We start from the raw sequence: 21,602 nt of genomic DNA, 5'->3' as shown, positions 1-21,602 counted from the left end.
TGATTTATATGTCAGTCCCACTTTATTCTTTGTTTATGTCTTCTAGATTTTGTTCACTCTCTGGCTTCTTCAATTGATCACTTGGCTTATTTATGCTTGTTCATGGATAATAAAAGCATGTAGGGTTTTGAATTTTTCCCTGAGTACAGTTTTGGAGTATATTTTAGCTATATGGTGTCCTGTTCTTCTTTCTTAAACTGTGGTTATAATTTGTATGTTCTCTTTGATGTAAAGTTTCAATGTCTAGTATTTAAAAATACATATTTTTGTAAATTGTTCACTTTATTGCCTTGTGGTTAGAAAATGCATTCTACAATACATTATTTATAGTCTTATTATATCTTGTTTTGAACAGATTCCATATGTATGAAAAATATGTCTACTGGGATAATCTATTTTTTGAATATGATTTTCATTAAATTCTCCTGATTTTTTTCATTATTTTGAGGAACTGTTAACAGGCAGTGTTGTATCTTCTACAAAGATACAAAGGGGCTGGAGCGATAGCACAGTGGGTAGGGCATATGCCTTGCACGCTGCCGACCCGGGTTCGATTCCCAGCATCCCTTATGGTACCCCTAGCACTGCCAGGAGTGCATGAGCCAGGAATAACCCCTGTGCAATGCTGGATGTGACCCAAAAAGCAAAAGAAAAAAAAAAGACAAATCAAGTAATTTCCTCTTATTTTCTCCTTAGATTATGTTTTTTTCAAATATCTGAATTACTTTTATTGACCTCTGCCATATTTATCATTCACTTTGTTAAACCACTTTATTTGGATGTTAGGTGAACCTCTAGTGAAATATACATACACACATACATAATTGTTTTCTGAACAAATTAAAAATACAACTTCAAATAAGGTAGCATACAAGTAGATTCTATTTCCCTTATTTCTTATTTTGTGTCTCCATTATATGCTAGCTTTTCCTGTATTTCAAACATGTCTGTATAGATCAAAGATGATGCACATTTCATTGTCTACAATTTGTTCAAGAATTGATATTTTTCCTACTGATTTTTCACCTCCTGATTATTCCTCTCCTTACCCAAGTAGATACTGGTGCCTACTATTCCAAAGAGATGGTTTTAATGTGTCAATTAACCTGATTCCTAAATACAGTGGGCTTTTTTGGTGATGTCTTACCAAACCCAGTGCCATTCAACACAGTTGTCTAATGTGCTGCTGTCCCCTCTGCCCTTGTTCTGACATCCAGGCAATTTTCTAAGTTTCTGAACAAATTTTCTAGGTTTTGTCTGTCTTGTTATTTCTCAGCTTCTTTTCTGCCTTCTCCTTTGTCTAGCCACTAATCAATTCCCCATCTTCTATCCTAGGTGACCTCATCCATTCCTGGCTTCTCTGTCTATCATATATGACTATAACTTCCAAATGCAACCATCTGTCTTGAACTCTACACTAACATATATATATACTCATTCCCTTTTTATGTTCATGAGCTGACAGGTACCACCTCATCAAGTTTAAAGAGGAGCCTGCATCTTTTCTTCAGGCAACACCCTCCTGTCAGTCAACTCAGCAAGCAACATTAACCACCACTGGAGACTCAGGTCAGAAATGTGCATGTTGTTCCTGGGACAGTTTATCCTCTGCCCCTGACCTCCCAAACATTCTCCAAGCCAAAAAGATTATTTGTCCAATGTATTTTTGCAACAATTTCTATCTTTTTTTTTTCCTTTTTGGGTCACACCCAGCATTGCACAGGGGTTACTCCTGGCTCATGCACTCAGGAATCACTCCTGCTGGTGCTCAGCGGACCATATGGGATGCTGGGAATCAAACCCGGGTCAGCCGCGTGCAAGGCCAACGCCCCACCCGCTGTGCTATTGCTCCAGCCCAACAATTTCTATCTTCTTAGCACAATGCTGATGACCTGGTCCAAACACAACTATCTCTGATCTCTCCACTTTGTCACCCTTTAATGTCCAATTTCCTCCTTGCTCCCAGAAAAAGCTTGCTAAAACCTTCATCTGAATAGTTAAAAAAAAAAAATGTTTTAAACCTTCCAAAGGATTCCCCCTGCCCTTAGAATCTAAATCAAATGCCTCATCATAACCAGCAATGCCAGGATCTGGTGAGCTGGCCTGTGCCACCACACCAGCTTCCCATCTCTTCCCATCTTGATTCAGTTCCCTTCATTCCAAGTTCCTTCATGCCAAAATCCTCACCACATTCCTCTGAGCTCCTGGCTCTTCTCACTCGCAACATCTTGGCAAGGCCTGACTCCTCCGGGTCATCCAGGTTCCAACTTCAAATCACCTCAGGAAAACGGAGTTAGAAAAACTCCATCTTCCCTGCAGCAAGCAACCCACCACATGACCCACACTACCTTCATTCTAATGCTCTAAAAGGGCATGGATTATGTTTGTTAATATTATGTTTCTCCTCCACTCACAGAAGCTCCTCGAATGTAGAGACCTTGTCTGGTGTTGGTGCTTTTCTGACATAATCTGAGAACAAACACCTGCTCAATAAAATGGGTCAAATCAAAGTGACCTTCAGAATGTTCCTGTTGCCAAGTCAGGCACACAACAGAAGAGAGCTGGATTCAGCAGATCCCAGATTTAAAGACCATTCCTACTTACACGGTATGTCTCTTGCCAGGTTTTCTGATCGTCCATTTCTTCATCTAAAATATGTAGATACAGGGGCTGAAGAGATAGACATTGGGTAGGCGTAAGCGCTTGCCTTGCATGTGTCAAACCCAGGTTCAATCCCTGGCCCCCTATATGGTCCCCCGAGCATCACCAGGAGCGAATAGTGAGTACAAAGCCAGAAGTAACCTTTGAGCACAGACAGGTGTGACCCCAAACAACAACAACAACAACAAAAAAAAATAGATATCAAGTTTCTACATTATAGAGACCTGAGAAAATAGACTTTGGCATTGTGACTGGCAGACAACAGTCTTACAACAGCCAGTTCACTTTTATCTATGAATATGAAACTTTCTTTTTGGCTTTTGTTTGGGCCCCACCGAATGGTGCTGAGGCAAAGGGCTCCTCCCAGCTCTGTGCTCAGGGGATGCTCCTGACAGTGCTTGACAGTGTTCAGGAGACCAAAACAGCCTCTGCACTCAAACCACTGAGGTATCTCTGGTGCTCACTCTCCTCTCCTCTCTCTCTCTCTCTCTCTCTCTCTCCCTCCCCTCTGTTTCTCTATCTCTCTGTCTTTGCTCCTCTCTCTGTCTCTGTCTCTCTCCTCTTCCCACCCCCTCACACATACACTTTGGTGTTCACCTACAATCAGCATCAATCATCCTCACCTTTGAGACCTCAACTTGTGTGTTCTTACAGGAACTAGAGCATGACCTTCGACTAATATCCTCTCACCAGTCCTTAGCACACCCAATCATTGTTAGGAGCTTTATAAACCTCTTTAAATGACTGACCTGAAAACACACATGCTCCCCTGCAGTGCAATATGGTTTTCAAGCTCCATGCTACCTCCTCAGAGGCCTGTGAACAGTGAACCTGCACGGTTTCTGCGAAACAAGGCATGTTGGAAGCCCCGGGTAGAGCTCTGTGCTCCTCAGCAAGGCCTGAGAGGCCAGGCCAAAGGAGAAACTTCCATGAGGAAATGTTCACGAAGTCGGCTCCTTGACAATACACAGTGGCTAGAACAATCCAATCTTTATTGTTTTTATTATCTTTATTTGGACAACATATATACATATGTACAAAATACCAACTGTCAGAATCCTCTTTTATAATTTCATTTGATTTACAAAAACGGGACAGCAAAATAACTTAGGTCACTAATACTGTACAAAAATAAAACTGATTAAACAGTTGTAAAGATCAGTATCTTACAGTGTTACAGATCATTCATCTGTTGTGAAAGAACATTTCAGTCTATCCAGAGTGATGAGTGCTGTGCTAAGTCTACCTGCAAACCGACTAAAGAACCAGTTTTCTGTGATTATTAACTACCAAATATAATTTTCAAAAGAAGCATGATGTAGAGCTATAGACCTTAAAGCCAGGGCATCATTCCACACTGGTGAAGGGCTTTCTTCTTCCCTAACCAAGGAGAGGAGTTCTCTTAACTCTAAAACTATTTAATTTTCCAGAATAGGTCAACTACTTACAATATTAGATATAACAACTTCTCTTTCTTTTTGAAACCCCTGCAACAGTCTTTCAAAAGTTTGAGTTTGGTTAAAAAAGTAAACAAAAATTACTATCCTGCATCTGGATTTTCATAAGTTAAATCCATGGTCTTTTTAATATAAAAAGTTTGTCTCAAAGTTTTAGTGTTCAACGAACTCTAGTAGTCCTATTTGAACCATATCTTGCTAGAGTAAATCTAATTAGAATGCTGGTTCCTGTTTCGTGACATTTTGAAACAGGATTCATCACGAGAATAAAAAGCCTTGAGTTGATACGTTACATTACTCTAACATATAAGAGAATATCAAATGTGTGTTCTTCAACAACTTGAAAAGGCAAGTAGCAACTCTGGGGGGGTGGGGAGAAAATTGTGCATGATTTTAAAGAAGTTGCTGAATTGACATCCATCTAAGTGCTGGACAAAAGCCACGTATAGATTTGCTTCAGAAACTACAAAGATTGTCTTTCACTGACTTTGCTTGGTTTTCCTTCGTTTCTCTCGGTGAGGGAAGAATGAGTTTGTACAAGTTTGGGGGTTGCTAGGCAACCCCAAGTTCCTCACTCACTAAAAGGCAGCGCGTAGAGGACCACAAGCAGAACCATTCCGTGAGTGCAGATCAGACAGAAACAGGCAGCCGAACCTATTTCATATGGAAGAACAGATGTCCTGAAAACTCATTTTGGACACAGAAATTAAAATTTGGTTTAAAATAAGCGTTTCAAAAATCTGAAACAGAGGTAGAAAGTGTTCTTTTATTTTTCCTGACGTGTTTTCCCGTGAGAAAACACTTTTCGTTTTCTCCCACGGACTGCGCCCAGTCCTACTGTTAAAAGCAGGTTCTCTTTATAGAACCACTAATGCAACTAGGTCGGTTAGACGAGAAAAAGAAGAAGAAAAAAGAGAAGAAAATCAAAACACACACCGTGCTAGTGATGGCTATTGTATTGGAAGTCGGAGTCAGCTGTGACCCATGCCTGCCGCAGGTGTCTACACTGCTTCTGAACCTGAAATGAGCAGGTGTGTCAGTGAGCTAACGGGTTCACTGAGAGGTAGCACCCTACGTTGACACAATATATTTGCCAGCACATGCATAAACTCGAGTGCACCGGAGCTCCCTGTTTGACAGATCAGATAAAATTGTCAGAAAGTATTATTTCTGAAAGAAAAAAAATAAATGTAAACATTTCCCCCACGATCACTGCTGACTCCCCTGTTTGAGGTTTTTCCTTGCCTCTGAAAACTCAAGTTTCTTTTCTGGCCTCTGGGAAAGGCCAAGAGTGAAGTTTTCAGGTACATGGCATATTGTGGATGTAGTGGTTTAGGCCATTACTAGACACCTGGATACAAGACAGATAGTGGTGAGGCTCCGGGCGGAAAAGGTACAGTGATGTGTTTTCAGCCTGCCATGTTCTATATGTGCTTCCTCTCTCCGAACGGGAGGATGTTGATGAGGTTCCCCTGAGATCACCGTCACTGTGGTATTTTCTCTTGGCACTCACGACTGATAGGAATATAGTTTTCCTTTTCACATTTCCTCTCCCTTTTCCTTTTGCATAACTCTTGCACCTGATATGGGAGTTTTGTAGGGACACGGGATGGAGATCGGCAAACCTTCTCCCCCCTCCCCCCCCAAAATAGGTGTTTCCAGAACTCGTGATTGTTGGGTACCCATTCAAAGAAATCCCAACAGACTCCAAGACCGGCTCCCATTGTGGCGTTGTGGTACAGTTCGGAGGATGCTAAACTAAAGGATTGGACATTTGGGAACGGTTAATAGAGTTAACTGCTTGGTTTTTTTAACGTAAAAAAAAAAATGAAACACTACCCTCCTTCTCCTTCAGCATCTGTTGTAAGATTCTGCCCTCACATCTCTGCCATGATTTCTTAGGGAAATGGGGACGCTATAAAAGAAGCAGATTATAACATGGTTCCAAACAAAATGTCTGCTACTATCCTTAAAGCATGTATTTAACGTATTCATCCTCTGCATTAGAAAATAAAAAGTGCAGCTTATGCTCGAGAAAGTACAATTCATACGAAGCAAGGTTCGGAAAGTTCTGTACTTAGTGTGACCTTTTTCCAGGCTTGTCTCCATTCGTAGAAACTCAGACTCCGCTTACCCATGGACTAGAAGTAACTTTTGTTGGTTGGTTGGTTGTCGAGTCTTTAGATGACAGATCATGCTGGAGTAGGTGTGCTCTTGCTTGCATAAAGACAGCTGTGCTATGGCGGTTTGTAATCTCAAACGTTAACGTGATTCAAGAGAGTGGTTTTGCTAAAGAAACGGAAGCACACTCGTCGTTACATTGAAAGGCTAAGAAAAAAAAAAAAATTCTGAGACGGCAAGCAGGAAGTGCCCAGAATCGCTGTGGGAGCCACAGGTCCAATGCACCCCGTCAGACATATGTACACCAGTGTTGAATCTTGGAAATTCTAACCCCAGTCTGGGACGGACTCCCCTCCCCCAGGCCCCCCATCACCCCTCCCCCAGAATAAAGGAGAGAGAGGGAAAGTGGGGAGGAGAGAGAGAGAAAGGGAGGAGAGAGGAGAGGAGAGAGTGAGAGAACAAGAGAGAGAGAGAGAGAGTAAAAGAGTAAGAGAGAGAGACAGAGAGAGAGAGACAGAGAGAGAGACAGAGAGAGAGAGAGAGAGAGAGAGAGAGAGAGAGAGAGAGTGAAAGAAAGAGAAAAAAAGCCTTTGCCTTCCCTCCAGAAGTCAGAGACACTGAGAGCTGCCTCTGTAAGGGGACCAAGTGTGGACTTTGATCTTAGGCTACAATGTGCTTTTAAAAAACAATGCAGGGAGAGGGGCTCTGAAGAGGGCCCGGGCTCCAGGATGCCTGGGCCGGGCTGGCCGTCGAGGGGCGTCTCTGCTGGGGCTTGATTTTCACGGGTCCATCTGTCCGCTTGTGGGGAGTCGGTTCGTCTATCTGGGGTCCATCCCTCCCTGGCTTCCGTGGGCAGCACCTTACAAGGGGTTGGCCAGAGCCTTTTTCGACCGCTTGATCATACTGGGGTGGAACTCGGTGTGGCGTCGGGCGTGCTTGGTGAGGTGGTCACTCCGCATGAAGCGCTTCTCACACAGCGGGCAGCGGAACTGCTTCTCCCCCGTGTGGGTCCGGTAGTGGCGGGTCAACTCGTCGGAGCGCGAGAACTTTTTAAGGCAGTCTGGCCACGTGCAGGGGAAGGGCCGCTCGCCTGTGCAGGGAGAGAGATGGGAGACAAGAGAGTCAGTGCCACGGACGGCCCACAAGCTGACCACGCTCGCTCTGCCTGCGAGGCCACCCCCCAGCCCCCAATCGGGAGCCCATTCCTCGGGATGGGGCTGTTTTGGGGGCTGGGTCACATGGGTCACAATGTCTAGGGGTTGCTCCTGGCTCTGCATTCAGGATGCACTCCTGCGGGGCTCAGGGTACCAAAGGGGATGCCAGGTGCCCTATCCACTGCACTACCTTCTCCGGCCACTGGGGACAAAATCTTGAAAGAGGTTTACTGAGCCTGGGGAACTAGTCCAGGGATCAGGGACGTCAGGACCTGGACCAGAGGCCCGAATTCCATCCCTACCACAACAATTCCCTACAAAGACTGTCAGGAAGGGGCCCTCGTTGTGGCTGGATGAAGCCCCAAACACGTTTCAAGAGATCATCTGGGTGGGCCTGGGTCCAATGTCTGCTGCCTTATCTGAGAGGGCAGGGGTGCCACAAACCAGCAGGACTGGATAAGGAGGAGGCAGGGAGGAGAAACCCAGGGCAAGGCCAGGAAAGGAAACTCAGAAGAAACCAACCCCGCCAACGCCTTCACCCAGGCCTTCCAACAACCTGGAACACTGAGGCGCTACCTCTGTCACCTCTGGGGCCATGGAGACATGGCTAAGGTTTTATTTGCTGTTCTCTCTCTAAGCAGAACCGTGGGCATGATGCCCTAGACCACTTGCTAGTTCTATGGGAAAACTCAATGTGGGCAAAACGAACGTTTTGGCTCTGACTGGGTCGAAGCCATCCTGAGGTAGTGCTCTGGTGTGCCCCCATCCCCACCAGCAGACCACCATGACTGCTGAGAAGGGTGATTTCTCAAAGCAGATATAGGAAGCTAGTTTGTGTCTAACGGTTCCCCCCAAGAGCCTTGTGAATTATCCAGCACCCTACCAACACCCCTCCCCCTGCCCACCCCACAGGCTTATTGGAGACAGTTGCTGGTTTCATGATGTTTCTGGACCCTGTAAAGAGAGAGAGAGAGCTGAGCTAGGCTGAGGTGTCTGGACACCTAAGAAATTAACCTGCTGAAAAACTCAAGTATGCGGGGTTTTTGACTGAAATCTCCAGGCTTTCATGGAGTTGGGGATGGGCTACCTCCCCCAATCTCCCCGTACTTCTGGAAGCTCCAGCAGTCGTGTCCATGAACCACCTCCAGCACTCTGGAGCCAACATTTCCTACCGGCCAGCAACGCCCAGTGACAGAGGCTTCCATATCTGACTTCAACGCCCATTTGCTCTTTTTTTCCTTTTCTTTTTTGGTTTTGAAGCCATAGTACAGCACTGGAGCGATAGCACAGCGGGTAGGGCGTTTGCCTTGCACGCGGCCGACTCAGGTTCGAGAGCCCGGCAAGCTACCAAGAGTATCCCGCCCGCACGGCAGACCCTGGCAAGCTCCCCGTGGCGTATTTGATATGCCAAAAACAGCAACAGCAAAGTCTCACATTGGAGACGTTACTGATACCCACTCGAGCAAATCGATGAACAACGGGAGGACAGTGCTAGAGTGCGAAAGTGCTCTTTTGTGGTTTGGGGGTCAGACCCAGGAATACTCACAGGACTTTATAGTACCAGAATCAAACCCAAGTCTCTCCTGCATGCAAAGCGGGCACTCCAACCTGTTAAGCTATCTCTCCAGCACCATTTTTTTTAATCTTTATCCTTTTCTTTTTTAGAGAGAGGCTTCGTATATATTATGAAGCCTTCATATATCATAATATACATATGAAGCTTCTCCCTTCTCTAAAAAAGAAAAAGATAAAAAAAATGGTGTGTGATTCTGGGGGCACAAACTTGGGCTTTCGCACATGCATGGTGAATTCTCTATTGCTGAGCTATATCCCCAGCCCAAACCCATAGGTTCTACCACAAAGACTCCCCTGCTAATGTGAACCCTGCCCTTCTGCCAAGTCCATATTCTAAGACCCACGCCCTTATTGCTGCTTTTTGTTCCCTCTGACATAGAATACTCCTTTAAGTATCAGAAGACAGGGGCTGGAGAGATAGCACAGCGGGTAGGGCGTTTGCCTTGCACGCGGCCGACCTGGGTTCGATTCCCAGCATCCCATATGGTCCCCTGAGCACCACCAGGAGTAACTCCTGAGTGCAGAGCAAGGAGTAACCCCTGTGCATCGCCAGGTGTGACCCAAAAAGAAAAAAAAATCAGAAGACATCTCTATGTTGGTCTACTCTTTCCTCTGGTTTAAACAATCCCAGCTTTCTCCCCATTCCTCATAAGAGAATCAACACTCCTCTAAAACAATGGCATCGGTGCAGGCAGAGTAAGGGCCCCATCTGCAGGATCTCACTTATGTGTGGCACAGCACAGAGATCAGCAGACTGAGGCTGGACCCCTGACAGTGTTTCCAACACCCCAACTTTATTCCTAGGACTTTCCCTGGACTCATGCCCTTGATCCCAATACACACAAATAATGCAGTTAAGCTCTGCCCCTGACCGAATCAGACCAGCATTAGAAGCTGGAATGGTGGAGAAAGGAGTCCTGTGCTGAGCTCTGAAGCATCAAAGGAAACACGTCCGGGCAGAAAAGTTGAACCAACAGTTTAGGTGGCATTCTGCTCGTTCCTCCTGGGAGTGACGGCCTCCTGCAGCTCCCAGCCAGTACCTCCTCCTCACACCCAGCCCAGAGCAGCTGCTTCCGAGGCTCGGGGCACAGGCTCCAGGTGTGCACAGAATATTGCAGGTGCGAGGAGCGAATGTTTTCTCACTCCCATCCCTACCTCCCAGGGATCCAGAGACTCACAAGGCTGGGAGCTGTCCAGCGTGTTACTTCTGATTCATCCCCAAACTACCCCCCAGCTTCTGGGAACCCGTGCCAGAGAGCGATGTTGCAATCAAGATAAAGACAACAAAACCAAGCCTCTATCACCTCTGGGGCAATGGAGACATGACTAGTTTTATTTGCTGTTCTCTCTCCAAGCAGAGCCTTGGGCATGATGCCCTGTACAACTTGCTAGTTCTATGGGAAACTCAGTGTGGGCAAAACAAATGTGTCTCCTTGGCTCTGTTTGATCAACCAAGGCACACATCTTTGGTGAGCTCTGGAGTGACAAGCTGCGGCAGCAAAAGCTAGTATCAAACCAGTGAATGCTGAGCCCATCCCTAAGAGGGATGGTCGCTATGGAGAATGATGCATAAAAATACTCCAAGTCTTGGGAGGATCCAAAAGAATAAGTTTCAAATTCACATATCATATATGTCACAACCCAAAAAATCCAAACACCATGTGGCAAGAACAATGTCAAATGCGCAGACTTCCAACTCTAGCACCACAGGGTCTGCTGAGTCCAGTCCAGACTCAGTGCATCGGGTGCAACTCTACTACTGAGTGTGGCCCCCAAAAGCCATCACCACATAAACAAACAAAAACCCAAAGAAGTTCCCATCGACTCTAAGGAATTGTTAAGGGAAGAATGTTTTTTTTTTTTTACTTTTTGTATTTGGGGGTCACACCCGGGAGTTTCAGAGGCTACTTCCTGCTTGGTGTTCAGAGGCTTGGTCTCAGTGATTCTCAAGAGACCACAGAGTACAGGGGATGGATCCCAGCTCTCTGCATACAAGATTGCACTCAGCCCTGGCTGGACTCCACTGTTCGGGACAAGCCTCATCAAGAAATTAACCTGCTGGGGCTGGAGAGATAGCAGACTGGGCAGGGCGTCTGCCTTGCACGCGGCAGACCCAGGGTTCGATTCCCAGCATCCCATATGGTCCCCTGAGCACCGCCAGGAGTAACTCCTGAGTGCAGAGCCAGGATTAACCTGCTGAAAAACTCAAGTATGCGGGGTTTTTGACTAAAATCTCCAGGCTTTCATGGAGTTGGGGATGGGCTACCTCCCCCAATCTCCCCGTACTTCTGGAAGCTCCGGCAGTCGTGTCCATGAACCACCTCCAGCACCATGTAAGCTCATTCACCAGCCATGATCCAGAGACTCAAATAAGTCTTGAAAGAGATCAACCAACTGCAGAAATTCTTCTGCAAAAGGCTGAGTAATCCGGAGCACCCCGGAGGGCTGTGAGCCCAGCACCTGCCCAAACAGAGCATGGGCAGTCAAAAACCTCCATACTCCATCATCGCCACCATGCCCACGGCCGAACTCCGCTGCTCAGGATGAACCTCACCCAGAAATTAATCTCAGGTATGCAGGTTTTGTGACTGAAATCTCCAGGCTTTCACAGAGTCGGTAATGGTCTGCCTCACCTCCCCCCACCAGCCCCCACGTACTTCAGGAAGTCCCAGCAGTCACACACATGCCCCAAGGCTGCCACCCAGTTAAAAATTTAACTCCATTTGTATCACAAATCACAATCAATCACAAATCATCCTGTTAATCGTCGATTGCCTCGAGCAGGCCCCAGTAACGTCTCCTTCATCCTAGCCCTGAGATTATATTCAAGGCTCTTTAGGAGAATGAGACCCATCATTGTTACTGGTATTTGGCATATTGGGTATGCCACGGGGAGTTTGCCAGACTCTGCCCTGTGGGCAGGCTACATTTGGTAACCTGCCAGTTTGTCCAAAGTAGGAATGAGATAATAAGATGTCATAATAGGCATCGGGCCGCTGGTTTTTATAGTCTCTGAGTCTTGGCCGTTGATGGGATTACACGGCTCCAGGAGGCCAGTTGGTGGGTGTGACCCCCGCCTACTGGAATTTGGAGGATCATTTTTATTTTGTATCACCCCATTTGTATCACCATTTGTATCACCCCATTAAAAAAATTGGACAACCTGGAGCAACATCTCAAACTCTACAACATTGATAAACTATGAGTAGCACGCCAGATTGGATGGGATGTAATGTGGAAGAAAATCTCGCTTAACAAAATGTAAATGCAGAAGACTTAACCTGTAACAATATCTTTGATCTCTTATACAAGAACTCGATAACTCCACGGTGAGATATAACAATCTTTCTTCACTAACTTTCTTCTAAGGAAACTTTTGTTGATCATTCTGTTAGCAAATTATTCTAACAAGCAATATAAAATAAATTATTGAGGGCCTGCTATGGGGGCAGGCTTAAGGGGTGGTTGAGAAAACTAAGAGACTATGGTGGACAGAAGGTGCAATGGTGGTGGGACTGGTGTCGAATTTGTCACAAGTCATTATGAACAACTTTGTAAACCACAGTGTTTATATAAACGGGAGAAATCTTTTTTAATTAAAAAGAAAAAAAAGGGGGGGGGCTGGAGCGATAGCACAGCGGGTAGGGCGTTTGCCTTGCACGCAGCCAACATGGCCGACCCAGGTTCGATTCCCAGCATCCCATATGGTCCCCCGAGCACCGCCAGGAGTGATTCCTGAGTGCATGAGCCAGGAGTAACCCCTGAGCATCGCCGGGTGTGACCCAAAAAGCAAAAAAAAAAAAAAAAAAGAAAAAAGAAAAGAAAAGCTTGCACTCATCACACTGAATTCTCCCTCTGATTCAGAAGGAATGCTCTTCTAGACATGTTACAGTAAAGTACCTAAAAAGGGTCCGAAATTCAAGTGATAAATTGTAAAACCAAAACGAGGGCCAGAGAGACAGTACAGTAGGGTAAGTATTTGCATTCCATGCAGCCATCTCAGGTTTGAACCTGAGCCCACCACTCGTGTGACCCCAAAACAAAAACAAAAAAACCCTAATCCAAATAAATAATCCAACCCCCCCCAAAAAGTGCCTCTGCTCTTCCTACCTAATGGGGTTCCTCTTTGTAGTCTCTTGTGTGAAGGGAGAGGAGGAGATGATCATGAAGGGAGCTCTCAGGTTTTCTCAATGCCAGAAAAGTTTTGTTTGGGCAAAACTCATCGGAGCTGGTTTCCTTGGAAGAGGAGTGGTAACGTGGTGGGGTAGCATAACTCACTCACTGGCACAGGCTTCTTTCCAGTGAGTCATCAGAGGAGGTTCGTTTACTTGAATGGATCTGTGTCCAGTGGGGGCGGAGTGTGGTATGGACACGCTCTTTTGTGCACTAGCGCTGGAAAAAGAAATAAGGCACTGCTGTCTGCGGATGACTTTCTGGAAGTGATAGTGAAGCAGCCATAAAATCTGGATCAGCTGTCTGTACAGGAGAATGCTGAAGTGCTTATGCCTTTTGGTTGACATGTATGTCAAGTGTAATCCAGGACCAGCCCCATTGAGCTCACTTACAAGCCCGCTTATAGGGAAACGCCTTTCACCATCCCTCTACAATCCAGTTTATGGGGAACCACCTTTCACCACCCCTCTGAGCTATCACTGTGCCACGATTCTCCTTGCTGCTAACCCAGATGCTGTCACTCACCAAGCGTCCTTCTCACTGAGTGTTTTGGAAAGAGTTGGCCACCCACTGAGCCCAGCACAACTCAGAACCCTCAACAGCCTTTTGTTAGACTCATCTAATTTGTACAACTCAACTCAACAGTTTCCCAGCACTTAAAGAATGATCTATTTGGAAGTGGACTGCTCTCTAGTATCAAAGCTCCAGGATCATTCAAATTCTTCTGGGGTCCTTTGAAAAAAGAATTAGTAGCTTTGAGCTAATGATGGAACGCGGAAGTTAGCAAACCCAGAGGCCAAATCTGATCTGCGGTTTGTTTTGGTAAAGCTCACAGACTAAGAATGGCAGAGACACCATTTTCCATATTTAGTTCTTCCCAGATGGACGGGAATAACTAAATCCGGGATAATAAATAATAACATTTTGTGGCAGAATAAAATCAAATGAAATTCAAAATGTAATGTTCATATATAAAGTCTTGTGGGGGGGGAGTAAGGGCAGAGTGAGAATCCAGTGGTATTCCCAGTGCTTAATGCCCAGGATCCAACCAGCGGCTGCATTCACAAGGCAAGCGTCTCACCCCTGAGTCTCTATGGACCTACATGCTACGTTTCCTTGGAACACAGCCACCACCATTCATTTGTGTATTCTCTCAGCTGCTTTTTTTCCACAGTGAACAGCGAAGCTAAAAAGCTATGACTGCAATCAGATGACCCACAAAGACTGAAATATTCACCATCTGGTCCTTCACCGAACGCAGACTGACCCTGGTCTCCGTCTGAAGACCTGAACTTCTACTTGGTGGGCATCCAAGTCCATAAGTGCAAATGATTTCAGAAGTTCGGCACAAAATGGGTTGAAAGGCTATGACATTTGGTCATGGGTGGTGGAGGAATCCGGATTCCACTGGAGAGTGTCCCTGCTCCTCTTATAGGCCTCCAAATCTAACACTTCATGAAACAATGTGCAGGAGAACTAGATTCCTCTTGGGGGTGGTGGGGAGAAAAGGGTCTTACACTTGCAGACCTTTGCAATCATCCACCTCTTTAACCCAGTGTAAAGTCTGCCTGCATCCTAATATGAAAGATACATCAGCATATGAATCAACCATAGTCACAGAGTAAGAACGAACCTTAAAAAATGACATGTTTTCCAAAAGGAGAGAGAGAACAAAAGGGAATGCCCTGCCACAGAGGCACGGTGGGATGGGGGTAATGGGGGTGGGAGGGATACTATCCATGGTGGTGGAAAATGGGCACTGGTGGAGGGATGGGTATTTGGTCATCGTATAATCGAAACCCAAGCACAAAAAATTGTAAATCTACAACTGTACCTCATGGTGTTTCACTAATAAAAATTAAAAAAAAAAAAGTGAAAAAAAAAAAAAAGATGTGTTTTACATCTGTGCTTATGGGACAGGGAAATCTTCTGGAGAGGAACTAAAGGATGAACAGACCAAAGATGACCAATAGAGAACTGGAGGGGTAGCACAGCAGGTAGGGCACTAGTCTTGCACTCAGCCAACATGGGTTGGATCCCCGGCATATATATGGTCCCAAGAGCACTACCAGAAGTAAGCTGGGATGCCCCCCCCCCAAAACAAACAACAAACAAGATGACAAGCATAAGGGAAGAAGTGAGACTAAGACTTCCTGCAACTGCAGGGAAAGGGAATTCAAGTCGGTCCCTTCTTTTAGCATCCTCCAAAAAAGGCTGGTTAACGTTCTTCACACCACACAATTCCTATGGTAAAGGAACAATCAATTAAAGCATCTTTCAACTTGCCTTTAGTATTAATGAGAGAGTTAGCGGGCTCCTCAGGGAGGGAAAAAGGAACAGATATGTACTTGTACTTTATTTCTGGTCTTCACAGGAAAACAGACCCAGAGGCGGTGACACAATAAACTCTGCTTTACCAGAGCAGAACTGTTAACAGTGCGAGTTTCTCTGAGATCTCATTATTTATAGACCACTCCCCTCCCCATTCAGCAACTAGCTAGGCACCCTCCCCGACAGACTTGACTCCCAGCATAAAATTAGCTTAAGCAAACTGGCTACTGAGCACGGCACCAAACGTGTACAACGTCGTCTCGGCAGGGACAACCGAGGCCTCTAGCCATCTCCTGGGCCTGCGTGGGTTCGGGAGAAGTGGGGTGAGGACTGTCCGCTCTGTGCTTGTCTGTTTAGCAGATATGTTGGCTCCTGGTTTTTAATAACAAGCAAAACCACTCTACCTGGTGCTCAGGAGATCAGGCCTAGGGAAATGAACTTTTCTAGGCAGTCTCAAAATGGATGATGCTGTGTTCTCCCTGGAGAGAGAGAGAGAGAGGAGAGGACAATGTTCTTGGCAAGTGCGGGGTTTGCTAACTGGATCTCCCCAGGCCTGGCCGGACTCCCCTAACTTTAGACTGGCTGCCAGTAAAATCCTGGCCTAGGACTCCCTCTTTCCTGCTTTGCTCTTCACTTTCCATAATCCCGTGGAAGGTCCTAAAATGGTCTGACCTTAATAGAGGTGAGAAGGTTAAGAAAGCAAACACTAGCTAGCACTTTCATGGCTTCCAGCATCCTGGTGAAAACAGAACTCTAAAAATGCCAATTAAAAAATCATGACTTCTGAGGGCTGGAGCTGGGTTCACTTGTTAGAATCCGTTGCTCCCATGGTAGACTATGGACCTCTCCCATGGGTGAGGTTCAGGGTTCAATCCCTAGTCCTGGAAAAATTTAGTTTCATTTATTTACTTATTTTTGAATCTCCCAGGCTGTGCTCATTGAGGCCCAAGGTCACCTCCTGGAAATTCTCCACCAAAAAGGGTTGGCAATTCAATGCAAGAGACCAAAGATGGGATCCTCGGTGCCTTAGGATCCCCTGGTCCAGTCTGGTGATGCTTAAGACCTCTCTGGCAATGTGGGACCATGTGGTGCTGAGTGTTGAACCAGGATCATCTGCACGCAAGCATCTTACTTCCTGTACTTACTATCTGAACTCCTGGGGGGGAAAAAATTCAATCCATGGGCTACAGATATACAAATCAAAATCTCTTTTAGAGGAAAAAGTAATTTAAAAAACTTATAAATAAGCAACTAGGGTCCCCCAGAGATGAGAGGATACTGGTATCTGCCCTCATTCTAACGGACTCATACACACATCCCCATACCTGCACCTCATATCTTGCCTTGTTAAATGCAAAAATCGTATTTAATAATTCAACATGCACCATTAGTGAACGTTGTTAAGAAAATAAAAGAAGAATAAAAGATATCTAAAACCCTCCCAAAGTGTGGTCAATAGTAAAATGAAGGCTATGTTTTAACTTCGTAGCATTTAAATTCATAGCATTAACCAATATGAGTCAAATCACTAAAACTGTTTAGGGCCAGAGAGTTTCAGTAAGCTGAGAGCTTGTCCAGGGTTGGATCCAACATCAGGTGACAAGGGGTCCCTGAGGACCCCTGAAAGTGACTCCCAAGCACAGAGCCATAGTAGGCCACAATTACCACTCACACCATAAGTCTCACTGGTGTGAATGTGGGACTTCTGTACAGATTCATCTATGAACTTAATACATACCACAGGAATTCTTTTTCTTTTCGTGGACTTGACAAAATTATTCTAAAGTTCAATTAGAGGAATAAACATGCTCGATTTGCCAAGAAAACTTGCAGAAGAACAATAAGTGAGCACTTGCAATGCCAGTTATTAAAATGGATGATTAAAGCCGCAATAATTAAGATAGTGAGATACCGGCACAGGAAAGACAAATCAGTAGAACTGGGGTGAGCCGGAAAATAAACCCGAGATTCTACAGTGATGGGGTATTTCAAATAAGCAGAGAAAAGGATGCTTACTGCAATTGACGGCAGAAGCAGCTGGTAAAAAGCTAAATCTGGATTCCTACCTTATATCTTTAATTTAAATTCTAAAGGGGCGATATATGTATGTGTAAAAAAATAAAACCTTAAGAGAAAATATAGGTGAGTATTTTTAGAATCTGGGAATGGGGGGAGCCTTTCAGTCTTTCTAAACATACAACCACAGACAGAAATCCAATTTAAAGGATACCTTTGAAATAGATAAAAATGTTAAAAGTTCTTTGTGACAAAAAAATATGTAAGGTAAAGATATATACTAACCCAAACAGTAAATAAAAAAATTCGACAAAAAGGGTAAGAATCTATAATATAGGGCTCTTGCCTTGCACACAGCTGACTGTGATTCAACCCCCTACACCCCATATGGTCCCCCAAACCCCACCAGCAGTGATCCGTGAGCACAGAACCAGAAGTAAGCCACGAGCGCTACTGGTTTGGGGCCCAAAATTAAAACAAACAAACCCCCAAATATATAAGGTAAACAAGAATATTGGGGCCAGAGCAATAGTACAGTGGGTAGGGCATTTGCCTTGCGTGTAGCTGATGCAGATTCGATCCCTGACATCCTGTATGGTCCCCCGAGCACTGCCAGAAATAATTTCTAAGTGAAGAGCCAGGAGTAGTGCCTAAGCATGGCTGATGTGACCACGCCACCCCCGAAAAAAAACAATACCAAAAATACCAAAAATACAATACCAAAAAAAAAAAAACAATACCCCAAAAAAAATACCAAAAATACGATACCAAAACAACAATACCAAAAACAATACCAAACATGAAAATAAATAGCCCAACTTAATAAAACTGGGGAAGGAGGCAAATATGTACACTGAGATAAAATATACAATTAAGGTAAGCTGGCAAATATTCTAACACCAACAAACAAATGAAAAATAATCAATCTCAATATAATTAGAACATGCCAATTCAGAAAAAAAAAAAAAGGAACCTATCAGATTCGTTAAAATGTCTTGTTTTGGGTTTGGGTCAGAGCTCGGGGCTAACTCCTGGCTCTCAGTTCAGGGATCACTTCTGGCGGGATTTTGGGGGACAATATGTGGTACAGAGGACTGATCAGGATTGGCAGTGTGCAGGGAAAGCACCTGACTCCCCTGGTAAAAATGTGAAAACGTTCAGGGCTGGGGAGTTAACTTAAGTAGTACAGTTCATGCCTCCTTGTATAAGGCCCTGAGTCCTGAAGGGCACATCCCTGATGGCTCTAAGCAGTGTGACTTTTCTTTTTAAGTATATTTAGGGGCCAGAGAGATAGTAAAGCAGGTAAGAAGGGATGTTTGCCTTGCACACAGCCAACCCAGTTCTGAATCCCTGTGTATGATCCCCGAGTCCCACCCTCAGAGAATTCCTCAACAGAGTCAGGAGTAAACTGAGTACCGCCAAGTATGGCCCCGACCCCCCCCAAAAAAGCACGTTCACAAGTCTCTCGTTGGGGGAAGCATGAGGAAATGGGGTTTCCACTGCATGGACAGACAGAGCTTATTACTGACCCAGGGCCACACGGCAAATAGGAATTTTTGTATGAATTATTTTCAGTGATAATTACATGGGAACAGAAAAGTAAGTACAAGGATACTAGAGCACAGTTGTCAGAGCTAAAATTTGGTTACAACTTCGCTGTATAATAACAAAGAATTGGTTTTATACATTACCAGTGTACCCATACAATCTGCTACAAATATGTGCTAAATTGTGACATAATGAAATGCAAAGATGTTAGCCATACACGACTGACTAAAAAGAACAGCAAGTGCTGTGATGTGTGTGAGAAGGAACATTTATGAAGAGAAAAAGTCCTGAAAGAGTTTATATAAAATATCAATAGCAATTATCTACAGATGAGGAGATAAAGTATTCACTTCTTCTTCCTGTAATTTCCTCCTATATTTTCTGATTTCTTTCGCCACTAAGAACACACGGATTGTGAAATCAATTAATGGGACGGTCGTTCTGAAAATGTTATTTTCACATTATAAAAAAGCCTTACTGAAAACAAAGGAAACAATGATGCTGTTGGAGTTGAAATTTTTCCACAAATGGGTTGATGAGGAATGTAGCCCATGGAACAAGGAGGTGGGGTGGGGTAGGGGAACTTTCTACTGAGAATTTACTGGAACACTCCGGTGCCCTGGTCCAAAGAAAAGAATCTTTGTTTCCTTCCTCCACAAATTGTTAGAAAGTGAGGAACTTTGGGAAACTGAGAGCGCACATCTGTGTTCTCCCTCCTTCCTGCCCAGGTTTTCCCTCTAAGAGAGGAAAAATGCCTGCAACCAGGACAGACAAGACTCCCTCCCATAAATAAGGGTAGCATAGCCAGATCTCAGCTGCCACAGGTCTGGGATCTGCTGCTGAGACACCTCTGGGCAAAACGGAGAATCCAATAAAGCCTCCTTCATGGACAGAGCTGGAAGGCATAGAACCACACAGCCACAGAACCGACTCCCCTCCCCACCCCAGCACCCCAATTCCACAACCCCTATTCCTCAGTCCCCACGAAGAAACAGTAGCAGCTTGCAGGCAAAAATGAGCAGAGGGATTGAAGAAGTAGTAGTAAAGCAACTCGGAGCCTGCTGTGCACGCGGCCCACCCGGGTTTGATCCCTGGCATCCCATATGGTGCTGGAGCACTTCCAGGTGTGATTCCTGAGTGCAGAGGCAGGAGGAACCCTTGAGCATGGCTGGGTGTGGTGAAAAAACCAAAACAAACCAAAAAAACAAAATGCAAGCCAGGGCTTAGGTGTTCTACTGCCCTCAAGAGCAGGAGCACGGCTCCCCACCACACACACGTGATGGAAGAGGTGTGTGCAGGTCTTACCAGGATGCGGCCAGACCAACTCTTTCCTGCATGAAGTGTTCCCTTTCATTCTGGATCCCAAAATTAAGACACTGGGGGTGTGGGGTGGAGGCTGGTGAGAAAGCGCTGGGGTTTTAAGCTTTTTTTTTTTTTTTTTTTTTTTTGCTTTTTGGGTCACACCTGGTGATGCACAGGGGTTACTCCTGGCTCTGTACTCGGGAGTTACTCCTGGCAATGCTCAGGGGACCATATGGGATGCTGAGAATCGAACCCGGGTCGGTCACGTGCAAGGCAAACACCCTACCCGCTGTGCTATTGCTCCAGCCCCTAAGCATTTGTTTTGCATGAGGCTGACCTCAGTTCCATCATCAGCACCACCAGGAGGGATCCTGAGCACTGACTGCGGCAGGAGTAAGCTCCAAGAAGCACTGGGCGTGGCTCAGAAAACAGGAGAGACCAGAGAACCCACAGGGCTGGTTTTAACAGGCTTTGCGCGCAGGAGATGACCCCCTAGCACTGACGTGCACGCTGGAGCTGCGACCCTTCCCTATCCACCACCACCACCACCACCACTCAGGACCAAGCAGAGCTGGGATGTGGCCCCGAAGTGAGAGCATAAACTTGAAAAGATCTCTTGTACCCAACAACTGTCAGGCACGATTAACGAGTCTGGGAGACTGGCCTGCTCTTGCTAGGCTGGGAAAAAGATTCCGCTGTCCCCTCCCCAACCCTCCGCGTTGCCGTGACTACGGCCTCTCCGAGCCCTGCGTGTGGCTGGATTTCCTTTTAGATTTCGATGCTACAGCGACTTCCCTTCCCAGTCTCCGCACCGCGGTCCAGGCGTTGCTGGAGCTGCTGCACCGGGAAGTGGGCGTGGCCACCGGGACTGGGGGCGTGGCCACCTGGGGGCGTGGCCACGGGGAGTGGGGGCGTTGCCACCGGGAAATGGGCGTGGTCACCGGGGAGTGGCCGCCTGGAAGTGGGCGTGGCCTACTGAAGTGGGGGCGTGGCCATCGGGAAGTGGGCGTGGCCAAACGCCAGTCACGCGCGCTGCTTCCTCTTAGAGCCTGCTGGGGTGCCAGAAGCTGGCCCGCCCCAATGGGGCTTGCAGGCACCCATCCTCAACTGATGCCCGGGAAAGTTAGGGTGCTGGCATCTCGGAAAGCAAGGTGGCTGGCAGTGTCTGGCCCTCTTTTCGAGTCTCAGGCGGCCAGCAAGAGATCTGACTCTGTATCCCAATATCCAGCAACTCTCAAAGGACAGAAGTAGCTGACCATCCCCC

At 45.9% G+C, this 21,602-nt stretch overlaps 1 protein-coding gene across 1 annotated transcript in view; it reads right to left on the bottom strand.

The window, feature by feature from the left end:
* Nucleotides 1-3,644: 3,644 nt before the first annotated feature.
* Nucleotides 3,645-21,602, bottom strand: part of KLF9 (KLF transcription factor 9) — a 33,208-nt gene continuing 15,250 nt past the window's right edge. Inside the window, exon 2 of the mRNA XM_056118793.1 lies at nt 3,645-7,329. Coding sequence (XP_055974768.1) covers nt 7,100-7,329 — 230 coding nt within the window. The 3' untranslated portion in view covers nt 3,645-7,099. The remainder of the gene's footprint in view (nt 7,330-21,602) is intronic.

The sequence above is a fragment of the Sorex fumeus genome, unplaced genomic scaffold, assembly GCF_029834395.1.
Source record: "Sorex fumeus unplaced genomic scaffold, SorFum_2.1 ptg000038l, whole genome shotgun sequence".
Taxonomy (NCBI): domain Eukaryota; kingdom Metazoa; phylum Chordata; class Mammalia; order Eulipotyphla; family Soricidae; genus Sorex; species Sorex fumeus.
This window is presented reverse-complemented; position numbering and strand designations above follow the sequence as displayed.